General features: G+C 49.6%; 2 protein-coding genes across 15 annotated transcripts in view; one reads left to right on the top strand and one right to left on the bottom strand.

The window, feature by feature from the left end:
* Positions 1-496: 496 nt before the first annotated feature.
* THAP9 (THAP domain containing 9) lies at positions 497-6203 on the bottom strand. Of its 3 annotated transcripts, none has more exons than XM_030015919.2 (5): positions 5881-6120; positions 5591-5786; positions 5204-5498; positions 4261-4414; positions 497-2977 (listed from the first exon to the last, which is right to left on the bottom strand). In XM_030015919.2, the coding sequence occupies exons 1-5, from the start codon at positions 6066-6068 to the stop codon at positions 1015-1017; spliced, it is 2796 nt and encodes a 931-aa protein (XP_029871779.1). In that variant the 5' UTR covers positions 6069-6120; the 3' UTR covers positions 497-1014. The 3 variants fall into 3 exon arrangements, with proteins under 3 accessions (XP_029871779.1, XP_029871789.1, XP_029871793.1); XM_030015929.2 differs by having other exon boundaries at positions 4261-4411; positions 5881-6119; XM_030015933.1 differs by lacking the exon at positions 5204-5498 and having other exon boundaries at positions 4261-4411; positions 5881-6203.
* Positions 6204-6334: 131 nt separating this feature from the next.
* SEC31A (SEC31 homolog A, COPII coat complex component) overlaps positions 6335-14958 on the top strand; it is a 46072-nt gene continuing 37448 nt past the window's right edge. For 4 of the 12 annotated variants that reach the window (XM_030015891.2, XM_030015834.2, XM_030015826.2 and 1 more), the window contains exons 1-5: positions 6902-7106; positions 7810-7892; positions 8420-8543; positions 11512-11710; positions 13056-13151. In XM_030015891.2, the coding sequence (XP_029871751.1) occupies positions 7814-7892; positions 8420-8543; positions 11512-11710; positions 13056-13151 (498 nt within the window). In that variant the 5' untranslated portion in view covers positions 6902-7106; positions 7810-7813. Of the gene's footprint in view, positions 6571-6900; positions 7128-7809; positions 7893-8419; positions 8544-11511; positions 11711-13055; positions 13152-14958 lie in introns of those variants that run through there. The other 8 variants (XM_030015855.2, XM_030015899.2, XM_030015909.2 and 5 more) reach the window with 6 other exon arrangements.

The raw sequence follows: 14958 nt of genomic DNA, 5'->3' as shown, positions 1-14958 counted from the left end.
ATTAACTGACTGAAGAATCCTGTCCTACTTGGTGGCATCAAATCTATGATTCAAGTAATCAATAGAAACAACATCTGAAAAGGAGACTGCCTCATGCCTTAGGTTGCAGGACACATGCCAGCTCTGGGAGGATGGGGCCATGTGGCACGGTTGAGTGCATGACCTGATGGGGCCAAGTTAATGGGACCTGAAACGCTCACCCTGCTGCAGCACACCCATATGCTGGTGCCTGGGGCTCCTGCCCAGAGAGGAGGATGTCAGTGCCCCTGGATGCTGCTGGGCACAAGCCTGGTCACAGCCTCAGTGCTGCCCTCTCACCTTCATGGACAACAGCCTTCTCTGCTTAGTATCCACTACCCTCCTTGTAAAACGTGGGCCTTTAGGGGTGCAGTTTGATACTGTAGTCCCCCCTCCAGGGGATCTAGACTTAAACAGCTTGTTTAGCTGTTTGATGAGACGTGTAGGAGTGGAGATTAGAGCTTGTGTACAATTTGAGTGCTATTTTCTTTTCACGTCTTTATTTTCTTTTTTAAGTAAAAGCTCTGCAAGCTTTCTTGCCTCCAGCTTTTTTAAAGCAGATCTGCTTTGGTGAAATCAGATTGCCAGGACATGTGATCCCCCCAGTCACATGGAAGATACATCAATTTTCTCCTGGCAAGAGCACTCACAGCACTAAACCACCCAGCACCTCCTGGGGATGTGTTGCAGTGTCCCCTACCACTTTCCCAGGTATCTTGTGCAACCATTGCTTATCCTGACCTGCCACGCGAGTCTCGTGAAATATGTGGCTGCTTTGCAGGATTGTTAGATGAAACACAGGATCAGATGAACCTCCTTGCTTTGCTTAGCCAAATTATCAGATGGCTTGCAGTGGCCCAACACATCACTGCTTATCAACGCCAGTTTGCCAGCCAAATCTTGGGAAGACACCACATTTCCTCACATGTATTGCTTAGATGTGGCCATCACTGAGCCTCAGTAGGGGTTGGCCATCCTTGGAACAGCAGTAAGTACTCATGACCCTGTGTGGGTTTGGCTTGACTGACAGTTACCCGATGGCAGTGGAGACATATGTTTTCCCTTCAGTCTCTTCAATCTGTGCCTTCCACAATGGTATTTCAAGTTCAGGTGTTTGGCATGGTTTGTTCTGATGTTTAAGTAGCATCGTGTTATTTCCTTTACTAAGATTGTGTAGTGATTGTTGACACCCAACTCCCCATCAAGTAAATGGTTCGTGAGGGTGGGGAAGAGGGGACTTTCTCCCAGAAGCTCCTGGAAGACTTTCTGTTCTAGAAACAAATGCCATAGCTTGGTGTTTTTGTTGTCGTCTCCTACTTTGCCATACTGGTTTAGGACTTGTTCCGAAATGCTTGTTATGTGGTACACGCTTGCCGAGGGCAGACTCACTCCACCTAACTTTTTTACATAGAGCACTGACCCGCATCTTAGCCTGCTTTCATCTGACTCAAAGAGGGAAGCAAGACAAGTCTCGCATTGCAAGTCAAAGGCTAATTGCTCAGCAATGAAGCCCGCAGTGCAGGTGATGCTCTGTGCATGCAGTGATAGGTCTGTCAGCGCGTTACTCAGTGCAGAGCCATGCAAAAGAAGGCCTGCACAATAGGGGTACTCTGTTGCCAGTGTCCTCCCACGAGCTGGGTTATATTGAGCACAAACGCTACCAAGGGTCAGATCTCTCCTACGAGACAGGGATATGTCCAAGGAGCTCGTATTGCCTGAGCCACCGCTGTGTGGTGAGCCTGGCACCAGGCTGCAGCTAGCTAGCAGTTTGTGATAAGCAGCCTGGAACACACTGCAGGTGGGGCTACCATTGCTGCCGCAGGCTTGCTGGAGGGCCCTCAGAAAGAGCTCCAGTGGGTCAAGGCTGAAGGCATAGGTCAGGAGATGGTGGGAAGGAGTGCCTTCTGGACACGCATAGTTGGTGTAAAGCCACTTGAGGCTTTCGGCATTGAGCAAGAAACTCAAAAATCCTAGTTTGCGTTTGCTCTTAATAACATATCTCCCCATAGAGTCTGTTAAGGTGACGAAGAAGCTCTTGGCCTCATTAAAGAGGTGGGTTATTTTGGTGTAATTTCCAGCTAGCAAAGGCTCCTTAAGTCCCCTTCTATAGGGACCTCTGCCATGAAATACGTCACACAGATGGCTCATCAAACGCACAAACTTGATGGTACCACTGCAGTTCTGGAATGAGGCCAGGCCCAGCTTCTGGAGGTGTTCCAGCGCGTCAGCAACACCCTCGCTGAACAACAGGGTAGCAAGATTGATCTTTAGGTGGTAACTCTCCTTACTCCCAGGTCCACCTGACTTGCGACTGCATGGCTCTAATACCCTCTGCTCCCGCAAAGCTGCCAGCTCCACCACATGCTGCCACTGCACAGTGTCACTGAGCCACTCTATCTTCTGGAAGCACTGCAGAGCATTCCTTATCAGCTGAAGCACATGGCAAATGTCAAAGAAGTATGTGATACTGTGAGCAGAGCCGGGCGGATGCTGGAAAGTGCACTGAATGCTATCAGGATCTATCCTGATCCCCAGAGCTCTGGCAGTCTCGGCACCATGAGCAGTGGCGCCTGATGTCACAGCCAGCACCGTGATGCCAATGTTGTTCAGCTTATTGATAGTCTGACGAAGCAGCTGAGCAATTAAGTGGCCAGTTGTGTTGTTCACAAAGAAGTAGCCAAGTGGAGCTGTCCAGGGACTTGAGATGCCAACTGCCATGAGGATTATTGCTTCTGAGGCTAGCGGAGCTTCATCAGCATCGAGGATGCCTGCTCCCAAGTCAACAAAGCCTGTCAAGCGCTGGGTCTGTGGGTCCCACTCCTGCTGCTTCTGCAGGGACATGTCTTGCACCATCAAGGCACAGCAGCAGTAGGCCTGTTCCCCTCTCTCCACCTTTTCCTGAAGGCGGAGAAAAATGTCGTTGCTGAAGCCTGCAGCAGCCTCGTTATTAGACAGCCAACTGGAAAAAAGGGAGGATGCTATTAGATGCGATTCTGAGAAAACTGAAGCAACAGGCAGAACCTTTGACCACTTAGGACATGGTCAGCCATGTCTGGAGCTGTAGAGCAGGCTAAGACAGAGTATAAAGCAAGCAGCCCTGCTTTTCTTAATGCATAGTCTGAGTTTCTTTTCTCACCCCCTCACGTTGGAGAAGTTTGTGAAGGACTGTCTCCCGTGGGAGCGACCCCATGGTGGAGCAGGGGAGGAGTGAGGAGTCCTCCCCCTGAGGAGGAAGGAGCGGCAGAGACAAGGTGTGGGGACCTGACCCCAACCCCCATCCCCTGTTCCCCTGTGCCGCCGGGGGGAGGAGGTGGAGAGAACCGGGAGTGGGGTTGAGCCGGGAAGGAGGGACGGGTGGGGGGAAGGTGTTCTAAGGTTTGGTTTTACTTCCTGATATCCTTGGTTTGATTTGACTTGTAGTAAATTAAATTGATTTTGTTTCTTCCCCAAGTTGAGCCTGTCTTTTGCCCGTGACCATAATTGGTGAGTGATCCCTCCCTGTCCTTGTCTTGAGGTATGAGTGTTTCTTTGTATTTCCTCCTCCCCATCCCACTGGAGAGGGGGGAGGAGTGAGCGAGCAGCTTCATGGTGCTTTGTTGCCAGCTGCGCTTAAACCATGACAATAGTCCTATTGGTTTTGATTTCCTCTACTGATGCTTGTTCCTGCCCATGTCTCCTCACTTGTTTTTTGCTGTTGGTGGAATACTGCAGGCGCTCCCTTAACACTGCCTCCTGTTGCTGCTTTTTAGATGACCTTACTTGTATTTGCCCTTCTTTCCACTATTTAGTTCACCCATCCCCTCTCGCAAGCCTACACTCCACATCACAGGGCAAGACCGTGTGCCAATGTGGTAAAGCACCTCTGCTTTTTCTATTCCTCCTTCCTCCCCAGTGAACAGTAAAACATTTACAGACCCTACAGCAGCTGAGGCCCTGAAATGTAGCCTTTTCCACACCCGTACTCGTCTGGGAATACTTAGCAAACTCCACACTTACTCTAGAATTGTTAATGTGAGGAATGTGTTATTCTCATGCTGTCACCCACATGCATGAACACATACCAGCTCTCTGAGATGAGGGGTATCAATATTTCTTGACATTTGCTTCCCTCTCTGCTTCTGTTACTAAAGCAAAGCAGGGGAAAACTACTACCGCTGAATGGTTTCAGGACAGATCTGTTACACTGTTTCTACATGAGTACCTGGAAATACATTGAGAATGCATGAATGAATAAAAACTTGCTTTGTCAGGCTGTAAGGATGAGGGAGGGGAAAAATCTTCCGTAGATAATCATAGGCCTTAATATGGTAGAGGTGGAGAATACAAGCAAATTGCCTCATTTCTGGTGAGTATTCTGCCATCTGCCTCCAGCTGTGCAACTCACAAGGCAAATCTGCTTAAAAAAAAAAGAGATAAGCTTTAGTGAAGCAAATAAAATAGCTGATAACATAACAGGAATGCATAGTACAAACACATTGCAGAATACAAGGCAACAGGGCGGCCTCTGGAACCACTCAGTCCTGAAGTCTGGTGTGAAGTGTACAGCTCAGCAATACTGTCACCATGTCTCCTCTTCCTAGAGACAAGCAGTGGCCGGGGAGTGTATGCCCTACCATGCTGCCCGAGGCCGAGTCCCCAACATGTCTTTCCCCTCTTTTATCTAATGTCATTCCACAGTTTTGAGTAAAGACTGTGTCTCACATGTGGGTGCTGCTTAAAAATTGGCCTAACAGGAGAAAAGCCATTAACTTACGGTTGACTCTGCAATTTGAAATGGCTTCTTCAGGTTATATTATTAATGTTAACAGAGCTCGCCTCTGGACAGCACAAAAGACAAGGTTTTCTGAGTTAAATACGCTCTATTCTTGAGTCATCTGTCAGCTGAATGGTGGCACGGTTTGATTTCACAGCTTTGGTTACAGGTCTGACCTGAGCACTGTAGCCAGCCTCAAGTAACTGAGTTTTTCAGGAAGACTTTAATTCTTTGCAGAATTGGTTGTTGCATTCCAGACCTACAAATTGCAAAGCCTCAGTAGGCTACCTACAAATTCCAATGCCTTACAGCATTGGACCTAGGAGTCTAACAATCAGGGATTACTGACACCATCACGTCAGATACAGGAAACCGGGGAAAGGGAGCACAGAGCCTGAAGTACTCTGCCTTAGCAAACACCCCCGGCAGTACCTGAAAACTGGGCCTGCAGCAAACTCACGGTTTCCTCAGAAAGCTGCTGCTTCTCCGCCAGCTCCTGGAGGATGTTCGCCACCGTCCTGGGCCGGTGCGCGCGGGAGCATCTCCCGGCCGCAGGAAGCGGCGGCAGCGGCGGCTCCAGCGGCGGCCGTGCCTCCCCGCCCGCTGCCTGCTGCCCCTTCAGGCTGTAGTTGTGGTCCCCGGCGGTGACACCGGCGAGGGGGCTGGGGAGAGGCTGCTTCAGGGCTCGGGCGGGGGGCCCGCTCCTCCGGCCGGCGCCCAGCGGCTCCTAGCGGGGAAGGGAGAGGGGAAGGTCATCGCACACCGACGCGGCCCGGCTCGGGGCGGGGAGAGGGGAGCGCGGCCGCCACCCGCACGCACCGGGTGGGGGAAGCGGGAGGGCACGGCCCCCCGCCGCAGCTTCCGCCGCAGCCCGTAGCGCTCGAAGTCGGCCTCGGCGAAGTGCCGCGAGCAGAGGATGGCCCCGGGGCCGGGCCGCCAGGCCTGGCGGCTCCGCGGGTCCACGCGGTTCACGGCGCGGATCCACTCGCGGCGCTGCGCGGCGTCCACCGGGAACCTGGGGCAGACGGAGAGAGAGCGGGAGGCGAGGGAGGGAGGGCGGGCGGGGGCAGCCCCCCCGGAACGCCGCCGCGGGGGACGGCCGCACTCACTGGTGGAAGGAGATGCCGCGCTCCCGGCTCCGCCCGTTGTCGCGGGCGGTACAGCCCAGCGCCGAGCAGCTCCGCGTCATGGCTGCCCCGCCGCCACGGCCGCAGCCCGCCGCCACGCCCCACCCCGGCACGGAACGCGCCCGCCCATTGGCTGCCACCGCCCGCCCTCCCAGCGTCCTCCGTCCCATTGGCTGGCGAGCCACGACCCCCGAGCCTTCCCGTCGGAGGCTGCTTCTCCATTGGGCGCGGCGGCCGTTGCTGGTCTTCTCGTGGCACTGCTGCAGTTCCGCCTCGGTTCGACGTAAGCAGAGAAGCCGATGGTGGAAATGGGAAGAGAACCAAGCCAACCGGTAACGGTAGTGGAGGAAGAAGCAGCCAATGGCAAACGGTGATCCTCGCAGCCAATGGGTGCAGCGCTCCCAGTCCCGATATATAGCGGGGCCGGGAGAAAAGGCGTCCTTTCCCACCGCGCGGTGGCCGGGGGTGGGAATAGGGCCGCGGTGCGCGGCTGAGAGATGCCGGGCAGCGGGGCCGCTGTCCGCGGGCGCTCAGCCTCGCAGAGGCGGAAGCCGCAGCCGCACCATGGGGCCGGGGCAGCGCCCGCCCCGGGCACAGCATCTGCCCGCTGAGCGGCCGTGGAATCCGGCGGCGGGAGGCGGCAGCGGAGCTGTGCTCCGGCAGCCGTGAGAGGTGGGTCAGGGGCCGCGTCCGGAAGCGCCCTTAGCCACGAGCCGCGTCCCCCCGGGCTGTGAAAGCCGGTGGGTCGCCGGGTGCGGCGGCTGGGTCGCTAACTCACGTGTGATGGCGTTATTCCCTCCCCCCCCCCCCCCCGCTCGTGGGCCTGGCCCCTGTCCGATGATGAGCCTTACTGCTGTTCACATCATGACAACGCCGTGATTACTGCTGTCGAGCTGAGGAGGACAGGCGGCACCGGAGCCCTCGTGTTGCAGGCGCTTTCCCCCGGCTCCTCTAAACCCCAGCGGGGCGGCCGCCCCTAACGCCTGTCTCCCTCTTCCCCAGGGCCGATCGCTGCTCCTGCCCCGAGAAACCCGGAGGAGACCCCCGAAGGAGAAGGCGGCTGCACCCGCCCGCCCCCCGCTCGCTTCCCGCGTAGGGAAAGGTGGAGCCCAGTTCTCCGCCGCCCGGAAGGCGCGGGGCGCGCCCGGAAACCGGCGGCGGGCGAGAGGCGGTGCCGCGGCTGCCACGTTGGAGCGGGCCGGGGACGGGTGAACGCCGAGGACGCGGAGGTGAGGGGTGGGGGGAAACCTTCGATTTCCACCTTTTTTCCTTCAGTTCCTGTCGGAAACGGGGCGTAGGTGCCGGTCGACGAGGCGGCCAGCGGGCGCCGGCGCGCGGCCAACAGTTCCCAACGGACTGGTGCCGGTTGGTCGCGCGCCGGCGCCCGCTGGCCACGCACGGTGTCTCCGAGGCGGGGGGAGCCCCAGGGTGTTGAAATAAGACCGAGAAATGAGGCAGTGGAGGCTTTTAAGCCGGTTTTCGTCTTCTGATCTGGCTGGTTGCTGAGGGCGTTTGGTGGCAAGGGTCTAAGTGGAGGTTTTCTCGAGGGTGGGTTTGTTTCGTGGGTTAAGGCTGAAAGCTGCTGTAGGGTGCCCGATGTGTGCCTTGCTGCTGCTAGAAGAGGGTTTTTCTGAGCAGTTGAAGCCTTTGCCCACGTTTTCCTGTGTTATGCTCTACTCGGCAACCATCAATTTCCTCTACGTGTCGATGTTATTCTGCCAACGGAGCATTATTCCTTCCCCAGTGTGCTCTGGAGAGGATGGCTTAGGTGTCTGTCTCTCTGTGGGATATCTTTAGGAAAACGATCACCCTGGCTGCTTCTGCCAAGTCCTAATGCAGCTGCTGAATCCGTGGCAGTGCAGTCTCCCCATGCTCCATTTAAGCATTACCTTTCTTCGTTTTATTTTTCAGTGAAATGAAGCTGAAGGAAATTGATCGTACTGCCATGCAGGCATGGAGCCCTGCCCAGCAGCACCCCATTTACCTAGCTACAGGTGAGTTTCTGGGAAGTGTGCGCAAGCAGGCTTCAGGCTATGTGTGGTGGCTGCCATGAAGTGGTCATAATTGAAAGTTGTAGGAGTTATTTTGTATTCTGAAGGCTGGAGCAAGGTATATGGTGTGGTGCCTTTAGTGGAGTTCTCCAGTTCTGCAGTGCATGAAAACATGCTTTGTATTCTGCAAGTGACAGCAGGCATCCTCTTCTTTCTGCCAGGGTAAGGTGACAGCAATCCTAACTCCTAGTTCACTGTCCCTTGCTTCTTGTTTGTAACTTTGATTGGGTTTTTGTGTATCGTCAGGTAGAAAGAGGCACTTGCCCAAAGCTTTTCCTGAAACTCCCAACAGAGTAACCATGGGGGAGAGAGTTACGTATAACTACATATAAATCGCAGAAACGGAAACCTGACCCCATCTTAGGGTCCTTTTTGCAAGGATGATGTTTTTATGCCCCTCCTTGTGATTCTTTTGCAGTTGCTCTTTTGTGTATTGTGGCTTTCTCACTGCCAAGTGTGCTTCTTTGCAGGTACATCAGCTCAGCAGCTGGATGCCACCTTCAGTACAAGTGCTTCTCTAGAAATATTTGAGTTGGACTTATCAGACCCTTCGCTGGACATGAAGTCCTGTGCCACCTTCTCCTCCACTCACAGGTAAGCAGTGGGGTTGTAAGGGAAAAGTAATGGCTGTGGAACTGTTATACATGGTGCATGTAGAAACACCGTTTCATGAGGCTTATCTGCAGTTAAGGAGAGGAACAGAAGTTCAGTGCTGAAGGATGAAGGCACGTGAGTGCCATTGATGTTGTGGGACAGCAAGGTGTCATTGTGAAGGCAGTAAGCTTGGACTGAGGAGTTGCAAGCAGCTCATGCTCTGACATAAACCTAAAAAATCTGACACTGTCTGGTAGGTTTGAATATGTATACAGCCCATTTATCTTGGGGAGCCTCTGGGATTCTCCAGAGAACAGAAGGAAATGTGAAATTATGAAAATGCAGTTGCAGCTTTTCACATTGCCCCATCCTGTTTGCATTTAGGTATTTCAGGGAGATTCCTCTAACATAACTAAACTGAGTCATGTTGTGTGTGTGTAGTATCATACCTCACCCCGCAGCTGGGAAGCCAAGTTCCTAACTGTACAACTCTACTTAGCTCTTAGTTCCTTACCATGTGCTTGTCCAAAGAAATATTAGCATCAGAGCATCCAATTTCCATCTCACAGCACTTGTAGTGGCTCTCTGGTGACTGGTCCAGTGGCTGCCACTTGTTGTGGGTGAGCTGAAACAACATACATGGAAGTGGAGGATGTTTCTGTGGGTAGAGAAGGAGGTGAAAATTTTTATGCCATTGGATTGGATCCATGACTCTTTCATATAGGCTACAGTGTCAGCATAACCGCTCTTTCTCCTGGTAACCTTAAATGACATGACTGGAGGTGCAGGCAACTACAGCGTTTTGCCAGTATGTACAAGTGAGAATTTGACACTTCTAGAGAAGCAATTGCCATCTCCCCCACCTCTGACATGAGTAGAAATGAATTGGACTTGATTCTTCATTATCTGTTCTAAAGCTGTAACTTCAAGACCTAAGGACCTACAACTGTTGCCTAAAGCTCTTGACCAAATATACTTTGCTGTGTTCCTAGAGGTTACGTGTTGCCTATAAACAACTTGAAAGGGGTTGAAATTGTGTGCATTGCATGCAATAAGATTGTGACCCTGCTTAGGGATGCTGTCCTGATTTGGGTAAGTAATGGCTGTGGTAGCTTTTGCAGGAGGAAGCTTAAGGTGTTAGGCTGCTGGCTTTGTGCTGTACCAGTTTTGTTGTAATGATTCATGGGGCTAGCAGAGCAGTTGTCCTGGCAGGCAGCTCACAATCTGTGCCCTGCAGTTGTCCGTGTTTTAGTACGTGGGGCTTGTGAGAAGCAGCCACAGTCTCTGTTTAATGCCCTGCACTGTGGGCATAGCTGATGTTAACACGTCCTGCTGACCTGCTGAGAGCAGGATGAGGTTTTGGTCTTTTAAAATTTCCTTGTTCTGCCTTGTTTTAACTATGCCTGAGATTTTTCAAGGCTTGCCAAGTGACATTTGTTTACTGAATTTCAAAAAACCACTCCTTACAGCCAGGATGCAGTGTTGCTTTGAAAATACTTCCCTTGGTGAGCAACAAAAGAATTTGACTTTGCCCCAGAAAATGCATTACAAAAGACATCGATTTTTGTAAATTTTTTTTTAATTAAAGCTAACAAGAAGTGCCCTAGCTAGCAGTGTGTACGTCAGGCTTTATTTTGGTTTGCAGCAAATTAAAATATCCAGGTGATTAAACCCACAAAAGATAAATCCTGCAACAAGCTTTGTTAATTGTCTTGCAAGTAAAAGTTTTGCACTGCTTTTACAGAGCCATACTTTTATCTTGGCAAGAGCAAAGGCCAAGAGGAAAGTAACTGCACAGTTAACTCTGATTTTTGTTCCTCACCGTTTTCTGCCTTCGTTTTGGATTATCTTAAGTCCTGTTGAATCTTGCTGGTGGTGTAATGCTAGTGCCTGGACAACCCTGTCGGTCACTCCATTTCTTGTAACCTTGCATAGTTAGGTGCAGAAGTATAAAAACACTGCACTAGGAGATGGAGCACTTGGCTGTTACAGTATTTCTCACCCAGCATATGCTCTTTGTCTACCTTTCTGCACTATGTATTTTATCATGCTGAAGTTGCTGTGATTTAAATTAATTACTTGAAGGTTGTCCAGAGATAACGAAGAGATTAATAATAACACAGTGAATGCTAAAGTAACTCCTTGCCACTTTCCAGTCAATGTGGGTTTGCTTTTTGCTTGCATAAGAGCCAATATGTGACAGTGTGTCATTTTATGTAGAAGAAATTCATTCTTTGCGTGGCTGAATACACAGGAATGCTGTTCTGCTTATGCAGCAAGTTCATTGAGTTGAAGGAAATTTGGGTATTTGCAGATGGACACAGTGGTGTGAAGATATTTCATTACTGGGAGTATGTTTAATTCCTCTTGATTGAGCCTGGAAAATAGATTGTGGTCCAAGAGCCATGTGTCTGTGATGTGAATAAACTACCTGCTGAGCCTCCAGGACAGCAGATGAAACTGTTGCACATCCAGAAGCACAGATATGGAAAAGGATTTGGAACTTTTCTAGTTCCACCTTTTTCCTCTCTTGTATGGAAGAGTTGCTCACTAATAGCAGAAGTTTACCTCCAGGCTGTGGTTGCATAGGCCTACAGTCCTCTCTGATTACTCCTGTTGTTTTGCAAAGGTGAGCTCAAAATCACATGCAGTTGGGAGCACTTACCTGATTTTGCAGCCAGGAGATGAGAGATGTTATTGGCTACCAGATTATTGGTTGCGCATGTCGTGACCCTGTGTCATGATAACAAGCAGAATTGGGACACGTTGTCTTTCTGGGGGAAGGGGTTTTAAATACAGAGACTCATCCTTAAGGAGAAACACAGGCAGTGCTTTTCTCTGACATGTCTGCTCTGTCTGTTAGCAGCAGTCTGGAGGCTTTAGCTAGGGTGAACAAAAGGGGGTGCGGCGTTGTATGTGGAGCTGATGATGGGTAGTTGCAGACTGTGGGGACCTCTGTGTCTTACAGGTACCACAAGCTGATCTGGGGGCCACACAGCATGACCTCGGGTGAGAGAGTCTCTGGAGTCCTGATTGCCGGTGGTGAAAACGGAAATGTCATTCTGTACGACCCAGCCAAAATCATAGCTGGAGACACTGAGGTAATAATTGCCCAGAAAGACAAGCACACGGGACCAGTAAGAGCACTTGATGTCAACATGTTCCAGGTTGGTTTTCTGCTGTTCTTATGCTGTTCACATGTCATCATAGATGGGTGATCTGTCTTAACGTGTGACCTTAAATGTTTCTGTCCCTTTCCCCTCCCCTGAAAACCATGAACTAGATTTGGTGTTTGAGTGTCTGTTTGTATTTAGTAGGAAAAACCTGTCCTGTTACTGGCATTTCAGGATGGGGAATGAATGAGTTTAAGGCATCTGGTTCATTCCTTCCCCTCATCAGTTTACCTTGTCAATTTAATGGGTCTTCTTAGCTCAGCTTACATGTAAAGTAGAGGTGGTCTTCTGTGGTGTTTTTAGCCAGCCTCCTTTTTTAGCTCCCATATACTGTGCCAATATTGTTCTCATCACACAAGGAGTATTTATGTGCTCTCACTCATGTTCCTAGTGACATCAGATTTTAGGTATCTCCTTTGGGGGTTGGGTAGGATCAGTCTTCAAGACCTCTTAAGTGTTGTTATTTGGAAAGAGGAGACAGAATAGGAAGCACAGCGATGTGGCCTCTTTAGCAGAAGAGCTCTCAAAACCAGCAAGCTTTTCTCCATCACTAATGAGCATTTACTTCCTTTTAGATACAGTGGGTTGGTTTTTCCGTGTCCCCACCAGCTGTGCAAGGATTCAGTTGAATTTGTTTCCTAAATAGCACTTCTGTCCCTGCGCACTTGCTTTCAGCAAGGCTGCCCTGTGTTCATTGAGTCCTCTGTGAATCACTTCCTTTCCCTTTCTGCCTGTTATGAAGTCAGAAACTGCTTGTCACCAGCCATGGGATGTGATCAAAGGGCGCTCGGTGCCCTCGGCTCATGTTGCCCTGCGTGGACTTTTGCATCCCAGACACAGGATTGCTCTGGATGATTGCACTCACTGTGGGCAGGGTGCTGTCTGCTGCTGGAGGCACAAATGCCACACTCCCAGCCGGCCCTGTGTGTCGTGGTCTACCTGGAACAAAGCTCTGCAGCAGCGATAGCTGCAGCACCACTTCCTCGTCTGCCCCCTCCCGGAAGTGTCAGTGCTTTCCACTCGCCTGTCCACGGCTACACCCCTGCAGCCTCCTCATGGGTATTTGCTGTGCAGTGGAGGAGCACTCCACAAGAATGGGAATTTTGGTCTTGGCCTGCCAGTCTAGTGCAGTGTATGGATTTTTTTAATTAACTCAGTCTTACCTGCAATCTCAAAACAACTTGCTTTTTTCCCTAAGCTGCTCTGTGTGAGCCAAAGGCTATATCCAGAGCTGATAGAAGAAATTGGGACAGTCCTGTGGATCTGATGCCTCCCAGCAGCTAAGGCTGTGAAAGCTGATGCTGAAAATACTCTTTAACATCTATTACGTGTCTTACAGACTAATCTGGTGGCCTCTGGTGCTAATGAGTCTGAAATCTATATCTGGGACTTGAACAATTTTGCCACGCCAATGACACCAGGAGTGAAGACACAGGTACCAGATTTGTCTTTGTTAAATACTGCAGAGCAGACTAACAAAAAATATGCATGTCACCTAAGTTGAGAGCTCATTGAAACCTACAGTTTTAAAGCTGTCTCAAGGGTGGGAAAAAAAAAGCATTCTGAAGTCTAACTTGAGAAGCAGTTTGCTGTAGTTAGCTACATTTCTGGCAATGTTAGATACAGTCCTTAAAGGGTGGTACAACAGATATCTCAGTATCAAAATAAAAATATGTTCCTGCATGTTGTTCTCCAGTGGCTTTCCCAAAGGCCAACAAAAACAGGACTTCTATTGGTACTTAATTTTTGTAACGTGCTTATTAGACTGTGGGGTTTCAGATATTTTTCTCCTTGTGACATGCCTGTGACTCAAAGCATACAGCAGGAGCCCACGTCCTTAAGGACAGTACTCTGAGTGGCAGTGTAGGTAGCTTTAAGTGAACGCTTTTGGAAGTCAGTTGTGACAGGACTATTTTGCCACACTTTGTGTCTAGCCATGATTTTTTGCGCAGCTCTATACAAGGGTGACTGGATGCTGCTGCTGTTTTTCTAGGCCCCGGACTGCAGTTTCCTGGCTGTGCCTCTAAGTGCACAGGTCCATACAATGAGTGGTGTGCTCTGTTTCCAATGCAGCAACCCTGGATGTGCAGTCATGTTTATCCACAACAGACCTGCAGTTTTGGCTGGCTGCACAAGCAGTAGATCGATGTCTTCATGTGGTGGGATTTTATTTTTTAAAAAATTGTATTTGGCCAGGGAAAGCTGAAGTATCCTCTTAGTCTTTAAGAAATGTTGCATTTTATCGAGGAACAAGTAATAACAAGCAGAGTCTCTTGGGTTACACCACTTTTTAAATATCCTTAACCATTACATGTCTTCTAGTCTTCTTCTGCATGTTTCACTGCATGCATGAATCTAAAGATTGTGAAGGTACAGATTGAGGAAAATAGGAGGAAGATAAAAAGCAGCTACTGAGAAGTCGGAAGATGAGGCAGTAGGTTTGGCAGTTACCTTCATGGATTTCAAGGAGTGTTTAATTGCTATACTTCAGGGCCAGTGTTTAGCCTGTGTCTCTTCAAGAAGATCTGTAGAGAAAAACAATAGCCTTTTGTACTTTGTGCCTTGTGAAGGAGATAGAAGAATGGGAGGAAGTTGTTTCAATGCACGTACATTTCTGTAGCTGTTACAAAATTGCACAAGAAATTTGCTGTTATTGGAAAATGGGTTTATTACTGCGTGATAATTTGGAGACAAAAAAGTGAGGAAATGGAATGAGAAGTAATTTTCAGTTTAAATATTTTTAGTTTAAACTCTGTGGGTTGGGATACTTTGTTTAGTCTGAGTTGTTATTATCATGTGAGCATTCTGGAGGACATGCACCTTAGTCAAAGATCCCTGTATAGGATTTTTTATGTCTAACAGTACTTTTTTAGGCTGGGAAATCTTTTAGTCCATATACTTAATGACAGCTGTAATTAATAGTGCAACAAGGACTGGGTTAATGTTTTTAATTCTTGGACTAAAAATAAGCAGTTGGGGGAGGGATTAAAAAAACCCCACAGAATTCCTCCAAGCAAACTTAGAATTTTTTTGTAAGTCAAAACCTAGTAATCCAAGGCAAAAGGGCAGTTCATATACCCGGATTTACTTTCATGGAGTAATTTACTGTTCTCAAAGACAGTTGTTCTTAGTCTTCTCTAAGTGACTATATCATGTTGTAAAGCAGAAAATGTAGGTATTAGAGAAATACTAGCAGCTTATAAATTGGGGTTTTCAGGCATTTTACCCTACAGCATGTGTAC

Source organism: Aquila chrysaetos, chromosome 1 (assembly GCF_900496995.4).
Source record: "Aquila chrysaetos chrysaetos chromosome 1, bAquChr1.4, whole genome shotgun sequence".
In the NCBI taxonomy this organism is placed as follows: Eukaryota; Metazoa; Chordata; class Aves; order Accipitriformes; family Accipitridae; genus Aquila; species Aquila chrysaetos.
Note: the sequence above shows the minus strand (reverse complement) of the source record. Positions and strands in the feature narration are given on the sequence as shown.

What these genes read in the sequence shown, in the direction of transcription:
- THAP9 (XM_030015919.2), bottom strand. Translation starts at nt 6,068, where the DNA reads ATGGGACGGAGGACGCTGGGAGGGCGGGCGGTGGCAGCCAATGGGCGG. An exon ending in CGCGGCATCTCCTTCCACCA is followed by an intron (nt 5,787 to 5,880) that starts GTGAGTGCGGCC and finishes CGTCTGCCCCAG; the next exon opens with GTTCCCGGTGGACGCCGCGC. An exon ending in GCTGCAGGCCCAGTTTTCAG is followed by an intron (nt 4,415 to 5,203) that starts GTACTGCCGGGG and finishes TTTTTTTTTAAG; the next exon opens with CAGATTTGCCTTGTGAGTTG.